The 9,158-nt window shown below is 35.9% G+C and overlaps 1 protein-coding gene across 1 annotated transcript; it reads right to left on the reverse strand.

Annotated features, from left to right (window-relative positions):
- Positions 1-6,305: 6,305 nt before the first annotated feature.
- Positions 6,306-6,896, reverse strand: LOC130713377 (uncharacterized). Its single transcript, XM_057563148.1, has one exon. The coding sequence runs from the start codon at positions 6,894-6,896 to the stop codon at positions 6,306-6,308; it is 591 nt and encodes a 196-aa protein (XP_057419131.1).
- Positions 6,897-9,158: the final 2,262 nt, after the last annotated feature.

Consider the following 9,158-nt stretch of genomic DNA (forward strand, 5'->3'; position numbering starts at 1 on the left):
TATTTTTCTGGGTTTTCTAAATTTTTTCCCCGAAACCTATGTTTTTTGATGGAATTGGACGGAAGACCAAAGTTGCTAACGAATAGGGGTGGGAATAGGCCAGGCTGTTCGTAGGGGCCTATGGCCTAGCCTACCACAGGCCCAGGCCAGGCCAGACCAAATTGGTAAATAGCCAAGGCTTAGGCTTTTTGAAAAGCCTATTTAGTTAAAAAGGCCAGGCTCAGGCCATTCAACAAGCCTTGTAAGCCTTACAGGCTAGCCCATTTAAGTAAATATGATTAGTATTTTTTGGTAAATTGTAAATATGATAAGTATAAATATATTTTACCCTTGATGATGTCTATATATTAAAAATTTATAATAATATCTTGATATTATATACTTAATGAGATTTTAGTATATTTAAGCAAATTGACTTATATAACGATTCAAAGTTATAAGTCTTTTTAAAAATAAATATATGACGTATTTAAATATCTTAATATGGCGTGTGATTTTAAATTGGCTCTTCAACTCTAAGAAACCAACATAATCTCGTTTAGTTTCATCACGACCTATTAGCTGATAATATTATAAGTCTGATTGTTGAAAATATTATTTTAGTATAATTTAACCCGTTAGCTTATAAGTTTGATAACTTCTTTACAGATAAATTTATTAACAAACGTAAAACTCTTGTTGTGAAACGGGTCTTTAAACAGGCTACCAGGCCAAGCCAGGCTTTCGGAAGGCCCAGGTCAGGCTCGAAAAAAAGCCTTTGATAGGCCATAGGCCAGGCTCAGGCCTTAAGATTTTTAAACAGGCTAAGCCTATTTAAGCAAAGCCTACCTAGGCCTAGCCTATTCCCACCCCTACTAACGAAGAACAACGTTGGGGTAATGCAATTAAATTTTGTTAGGGATCAAAATCTTGGGAAATGTAAAAGTGGGGGACTAAATGTGCAATTATACCTAATAAAATTAAAAACCGAATAAAATTCTATTGTCAAAATCTTTCAATTACCTACATTAATTAATAACATTTATAAACTTAGAAATTGACTTAAATTTTGCATTAGTGAAGAATATCAAGAATTAAACTTGATTTAGAATAAAATAATATTATCAATAAATAATTTAGATAAAACATGTTAATTTTAAAAATGACACTATGAGACATTTACTATTAACTATAATGTATGTGTGTCTTTTTTGAAAAAAAACAATCTCGATATGATTTTTTAATCTTATTATAAATTAGTAATAACGATTTTGAGGAAGCTTAATAGAGAAAAAAAAATTATCACCAAAGTTGAATAAATTTAAGTTAATATATTTAAGTTATATCTTATTATAGTTGTAAAAGTTAAAATTGCTTTATTGTTTTCGATTTTAACAAGTGTAAACCAGTTTGAAAAATTGTGATTGACTCTCTCAATATATGACTTTCTCAGTAAAAGATATTAAAATATGTTCATACAAGTTATTTGATGATATTAAAAACTTATTACTTAATTTATTTTTGTACAAATTGAATGAATTATTTTTCATATTATTCAATGTTAATTAATAAATATTAATTATTAAATTTGAGTAATATTATTACTTATTTATACAAAGAGAGCTCTAATACTATTTACTGAAATGTCTTTTTTTTAAATTATTGAAATGTAGAAACACAATTGTTATTTTTTATTTTATAATAAAGATATTTTAATATATGTATTAATTTAAGTGATAACCATTTTATACAATGTTAAAAATGTTGTAAATAAACCCGTACAACATGTTATATTTATTGTATAAAAATATTATAAGTAAATCCGTGCAATGCACGTGTAGTATATCTAGTATATATGTGATTGTAAGTATCGAGTCTTCAACTTTACAATTAAGGAAGAGATAAGTAGTCACTACTTTACACAGCTGTAGTTATTCAAGATGTGACCCAAATTAGGGTGACCCCTAATGTGGACCACTTTTAAAGTGGTCTAATTTTAGACCACTTTTTTTAACCTGCTATAACAGGTCAACACATCTTTTTTTAAAGAAATTTAATATATGACAAATTTTTAATGATATTTTTTCTTAAAAAAATAATGTGTTGACCTGCTATACTCGATCAAAGTAGGTGTGTAAAATTAAACCACCTAAAAATGGTGCATATTAGGGAGACCCTAAAATTAGTTATTGCATTGCCTTCGTATTTTAAAGAAATTTACTGCAACATTCAAATTTTGTCTCCATCTAAAGTCAAACTCCACTTGAATAAAAAAATTGTCATTGAAAAGGCACAAACTTCATGAAGGGCAAATATGGCAATAAAGAAATACTCCACTTCTTTTAACTTTGTAAAGGCTCTTATTCCAATGCTAATTCTTATTTCTTAGTAATTCTTAGTACTATTTATGTGGGCCCGTATTGCCACATGTGTTTAAGCAACTCTCAAGCAATTTTGCTCCAACCATGAGTTCTTAGTTCTTAGTTCTTACCACTATTCATTTGGTCTCACCTACCACATTATTTATACTTTTTATTTTCATAAAGTAATAAAGTAATTTAGATGAGAGAAATAATTAATATTTTAAGCTAAGAACTCAAAAAGCAAAACTCCTTATATAAGAACTGAGGTCTTATTTTTAAGAACTAAGGAGTTCATGTCAGCACCTCCAATGGTAAAATTCTTAGTTCTTAGTTCTTAACTCCAAAATAAGAACTAAGAACCTTGCATTGGAGATGCTCTAAGACCCTGTTTTGAAACACATCTTAATCAAGCGTTTATGGTCATAAGCGCTTATTAATAAGCTATTTTATAATATTTATTGAAATAAATTGAAAATAAACTATTTTTAAGCATAAAGTCTTTTTCATAAGCTATCCTGAATAACTTATCAAAATAAGCTCAAATCAGCTTATGGTAGATCATAAGCTGTTTACATAAGCTCTCACAAACACTAACATAAGAGCTTATGCTATCCAATAAACTCAAATAAGCTCTTCCAAACGGGGTCTAAATACCATCAAAAGTTTTGTAAAGAAGTTTTATAAAAAGAAAAAAAGTACATTTTGCCCTTTTCAAATTTTTAGACTTTTCAAATAGAATTCTTAACTTTTCTTTTCTTCCTAATAAATCTTTAAATAGTTTTTTTTTTATATCGGAAAGATAAACTACAACTCTCCAGAGTTGATATATGTCTATCAGCTCTTACGTACCACTTGAGTTATCTTTCGGCGACTGATCCTTAAGCAGTTACATTTGTTGTAATTCATCCTTTTGTTACCTTCTAGTTAAATAATTAACAATGGATTAATATGGATAACTTTGTAATCACATCCGTTTGTATTTTTTTTAGAAAACTGAATTTATATCAAGAAAAGGAAAAGATACAGGCAAAGCAAAGGGGCAAGACAGTTCAAGGAGCCCCTCGCAGGAAAAACAAACACAGCTAAGAAATAAAAGAAAAGACAAAGCTACAGCTAAAAGATAACAAAACGCTAAAACAGAGCAAAAAGAAAAACATGGAAAGAAAAAGAAAGCAAAGCAGAAGCAAGGGCACACGTAGGAGCTTGAACCACAGCAAAAACTTCAACAGCCAGAGACATAGCAGAAACACAATTCACAAGTCTTGGGCCAAAATCGAAGCATGGGGGAACATCTCAGACAGAGGAACAGAGCGATCACAGCCTTAATTTGCAAGAATATATTTTTCCACAAAGTAGCAAGCCCTCCAGCAAAGCCTTCTGCTCAGCCACATAGGCCCAAGTAGATCCAACAGCACAAGAAAACCGACCCAACATGGTACTATTTGCATCTTTTAGAACTCCACCTATGCCACTCACACCCGGATTTCCACGAGAAAAGCCATCTACGTTGAATTTTAGACAACCAGGAGGGGGAGTGCACCAATCAGCAGAGTGAACTTTAGGGGCAGCAACTTTGATCCTGATCTTCTCAAAATGCTGGGAAAAGTCTAGAACAGTGAAGGGGCATTCTTTCCACCAGGATTTTATCCACCACATCACTCTTATTAGGTGCAGGTCCCAAATATAATCAGCAGAAAAATCCTTCTGATTAAAGACTAAATCATTTCTAGCTCGCCATATGGACCAGAACATTGCATAGGGTATGATTTCCCACATGATTGGATCAGATATGGCTCGAAGGGAAGACCATTCCAGTAACAGCCCTTGAATGGATGATGGGAAGCAACAATATACCTCCTCACGAGCCAAAATTGTAGTCCATAACAGCCAAATTTTAGGGCAATGCAGCATTAGGTGGCTTTCCGATTCCCCTGTCAACCCACAAATATCGCATAGACCCCCATTCTCAATTGGGATCCCTCTTCTGATCAGACTTGCTTTGACCGCAATATTACATTCCATCAATTGCTAGGTAAAGAGGACAACCTTGGGGGGAACAATCTTACGAATTCTCTTTGGAACAAGCCAAGAATGCTCTCCAAAAATTCTCAACTCCACAGCAGCGCAAAAGCCTTTAATTGAGAACGTGCCGGAAGGGTCACCTGAGAGACCTGGAACAGGGAGGTCTTCCACAGTGTAACGAGCCCTCCGGCAGAGCCAACAGCCGGCACAATCTCCAACCCCATATCCATGGAAGTAGCCCAACCTAGCAGGACTTTGTTGCGGTGCACATCCATCTTAGTTTCTTGTAAAATCACTAATTCCGCTCTGGAATTTCTAATTTTCTGTTTGACAATCATTCGCTTTGTTGATTTCCCCATCCCCCTAACATTCCAAGAGACCCAATGTCTCTTCATTATAGCAAGATTATGAGTTGGATATGTGGGTAGAGATTTGGTTACACAAACCAACCAGCGCCTCTTCCTCCGAGCATTCTAGAACCACGCCTACCTCAACTCCCAAGGACAAGGCCCGACGCGCCCTGGTTAGGATGTTATTTTGGTTTTGAGAATTTGGTTGAGCCAACAGCAAAGAGGGATCCGATTGAATTGTAGTGGCAGTCGCCGGAACACGTCTCCATTTAGGGCCGGTCACCTTCGACCTATTCCCAGATTTGGTTCTTTGGGAGTTTGTTGCAGATTTACGATAGCTGGAGGCGGAGGGTGGGGGAGGTGAGTTGTGATAAGATTGACCCTCCACCGTGGCGATTTCTGGGGCCCCAAGTGATAACTGCTCAATCCCTTCTTCAAAGGTTGACTCACGCTGACCAGGATTGGAGTTTGATACCTTCACCGGGCCCAGGTCAACATATAATGAGAAATTGGGTTCGTTCTCAATCATAGACATAATATTATGGCCCAACAGTAGTGGCCCATTATTGATGTCAAAGGGCCAAACAGGACCCGGTTTATATAATCGCTTGGTAGCCATCAGGTTGATTTCGCTGTCAACCCTAGTTGCCTCCACCATTGACTTTGTAATCCACTGGTTGAGAAGTATGTCGTTGGAGGTCACTCTCAGTGTGTCAGGCAGAAACGGCAGCCGGTCTAGGCTTATCTTTAACATAGGTTGTGAGTCAGAGAGTATGATAAAAGAAGATGGGCACCAATCGTATCTCTCTGTGCCCGACCTTGGTGTCAAAAATTTGAAAATATGCCTTAAAAAGGCTACTTGAATATCTGTGATTTGGAACCTCACATCAGAAGCCTTCCTCTGTACTATGCCACACTGTCTTTCTGATGGTACTAGGTTGACCCCACTCGAGATGCCTCCGGCTAGGGAGTCACCGGAGTCGGAGTGATCCCCTGATTCCGCCGTGTCTTCTACAATGGTATCTGAATCCTGGTTTGATCGATTTGAATCCCGTTCTTCTGGTTCCGGCGTCGTGTACCCCGAAATCCCAGAAGAATAATTGGATGGCATGGTTGGTTCGGGGCACACCTCTGTTTGCACCGTTACCGGAACCACCTTCTCATCCAAACAAACTCTGATCACACAATCAACGATAGCAGGAGATGAGGTTGACACCAGTACTCTGGCAAACTCCAAAGTCGCTCTATCTGCTGTACATTGGTCCACCCTCACGAAGGTTCCCCATCTTGAAACAAAGCTTGAAAAGAATCTGGTGTTCCAGGCACCCAAGGGGACATTCTTTAGCCTAAGCCACATCAAATGTCTGGTAGGAACCGAATGTATGGTAGCTCGCTGGAATGTATCAAATTTCTTCCCCAACGCCGATCCAGCGGTATCAATGAAATGTTTCATATCAGCAACTTCATCAAACTCTAGAGCCACCTCCATAGCACCCATCGGGATAATCTTGGCTTTGTGCACACCGTTAGATACTAGAAAATCCTGAGTTTCCTGAGGGTTCTGTACATCTCTCAAAGTGTCAATGAGCGTTCAACTCACACGGTCCTGTTCTTCTATCGAGGGAAGGAAGAGAGTGTCATAGTTCAAAGGGTAATCAGATTGAGAATTCCTCTTTAAGGGTCTCCATTCTTTCCTAGTTGACCTTCTGTTACCCTTGTTTGGTTTCGAGTGCTCTCCCCATTCCGAAACTCCCTTCCATTGGTTATCGGTTGGCCTTGGTCGTGTATGTTGATCCTGAGGAAGTCTAGCCAGAGAAACATTGATGGTTGCCCCGTTGAGAATAGAACCATTCATTCGCCTCATGGCCACTTCTGCATCTGAGTCAAAGCTGAAACGCACAAAGCCAAATTTGCTTCTCCGTTGCTTTCGTTTAACGTTTTGTACAAAGACTCCCAGGATCCTGCCAAAACTTGCAAATGCATTCTTCACTTGTAGATGAGTAGTTTGATCGGTCAAACCATCCACGAACAGAGATTTTCCTATCCTTCTATGTATCCCATCTGCTCTTCTGTTGTTACCTAGTCCGCTCCATTTGTTTGCTCTTGATTTCGTCGACTGAGCCGATGTGTTGTGTCTTTTGTTCCATGCGATCGTCGCCGGACTATAATCTCCTCCTCCCATCCGATTCAATGCATGTATTTCATAGACATTCCGTTTGTATTTTTTTATGCTTCAGAAAGATGAACTACAGTCCTCTAGGATTGATCCTAAGACCTCTTTATCCCGAATTCATATGTCAACAAACTCTTACTACTTAAGTTAATCCTTTAGGGTCAACCACACAACCACATCTGTTTGTATATATTTAACCTTTCAAATTTAGAAAACTATTGAATCAAATTTGTTAAATATATAATAGAAATAAGAAAAACAAAAGATCATGTCATCTGAACTAAACTTAACATTCACGTTCTAAATTTGTATCTGCGAACTATTTACTAACTTGATGTTTTTTTTTTTTCCTAACTTGATGTTTTATTGTCTCGTTATCATTCTAATTTTGTTGCATTTTTATATCTTTTATTATTTATGACCTCTTAGTTGTGCACTTAACGTGGGGTTTCCACTGATAGTTCCGTGTATTTTATGATTGAAGCCGTGGGCTCTCTTGAAATCTATATCAATGATGATCCCTCTTCTTCTTTTTTCCATAGTAGAGATAAGATTAAGACATCATGCCAAGCCACAAAAAGGCACTTACAATGCAAAGCGTAATCAACCTCTAAATACAGTTCAGTGAGTACCACGAATAATCATTACATACATAATACACCACAAGTGCTTACTATAAATAACCTAAAACATTTAACTAAATGATCTATATATTACATGAATGTATGATATTAAGAATAAATTTGGAAGGAAAAAAATGATTAATTGTTAATTTTTTTTTAAAAAAACTACAAGTTTAGGGGCTGAGTGTGCTATAAAAAGAAGTATAATGTAATGAGTATCCATGTGATTTTCACTGTGAATAAAATTGAATAATGCCACCCATAAGTTGCTAATTTTCATTGGATTCCAAGGACTATACATGTGATTCTTTTCAATGCTATTTCTATACTCCTATATCGGAAATGGGTCGAAAAAAGTTAATAGAGTACTCTCATTATCTATATTCTTTTTTCCCACACCAAACTCAACTCTTAAATTATCCCAATATATCAACAATCTCCAGCATAATTGACACATAATTAAACTTCTTAAGTATTTAATTTATGTTTGGTTTATGAGTTATACGTATGAAAAATAATTTGCTAAAAAGATATATCCACATAATGTGTGATTTCTGATATTTAAAGAGAAAAACTTATAGCTACCAACTATAGAGTACCTTAAGAAAAATAAAATATCCCAACATAAATATTGCAAGAATGGGTTTCTATGAGTTGTCAACCAATCTGCCTAGTGGCTAGAGTGCCTTCATAACCAAATTATTAGCATTCCCACGATTTTCAACATTGAGGTATAAGAGCATAAACAAGCAAATCACATTTGAGTCATGAATTACAAATTTCAATAAAAAAAATTTTTGCAATGCTTTATTTTATTGATATATCAAATAATTTTTTATTAAGTGATACACATAGTACTTAGTACTCAACAACATAAGGAGTAACAATTGAATCATGCCCCCACCGATTAAATTAACAAAGTGGCATGTTGGGTTACTTGGGTAGTATGATTTTGACATAATAGATATTGAGTGATTGCCCGCATTACTCCACGGCACATGATCGCCATCATGTCATTAATTGGTTGGTAAGGTAGTCAAGAAAATTAACCAAAGTATTTAAAAGTGTTAAGATATATATACTACATTTTTCGGGCCAATTTATCTTATTGATCTGACATGAATTGTTGGATGGAGAAAACTTCTTGCTCTGGCGCGGATGGAGATATCCTTGAACCGGTGCATGTGGGTGAATGGTGATGATTGGCAGTTGAAGTGGGCGTATTTCGTGCTAATAATAGGGTCCTAGGGTAACTTGTAAAAGAGACTCTAATGCTCAAATCATTATATATATATGAGTGAGCAGTGAGTCACTTCATAAAATTGTAGTAGTTACCTAAATTGTGTAGAGAGGTTATTACTTATAGATGGTGAATCATGCTATTACAAGAGATAGAACGCGCGCTGGTTAAAATTGTGTGAGATGAAAACAATATAAGAAATGTGGCAGCTCACTTGATGATCTTTTTGATATTGGTTCATTGGTGCTTATGTTCCCTTATCTTATCTCGCTGACAATATTATACCGATTATGATCATTATTTTTCTAACCTGGGTGGTTTCGTCTACCTGCATATTCAGCTAATACGTACTTAGACTTATCGTTGCTGACTTTGTCTCTCAACTTTTTCAAAATACTATGAAATATC

The sequence above is a fragment of the Lotus japonicus genome, chromosome 4 (genome assembly GCF_012489685.1).
Source record: "Lotus japonicus ecotype B-129 chromosome 4, LjGifu_v1.2".
NCBI classification, from domain to species: Eukaryota; Viridiplantae; Streptophyta; class Magnoliopsida; order Fabales; family Fabaceae; genus Lotus; species Lotus japonicus.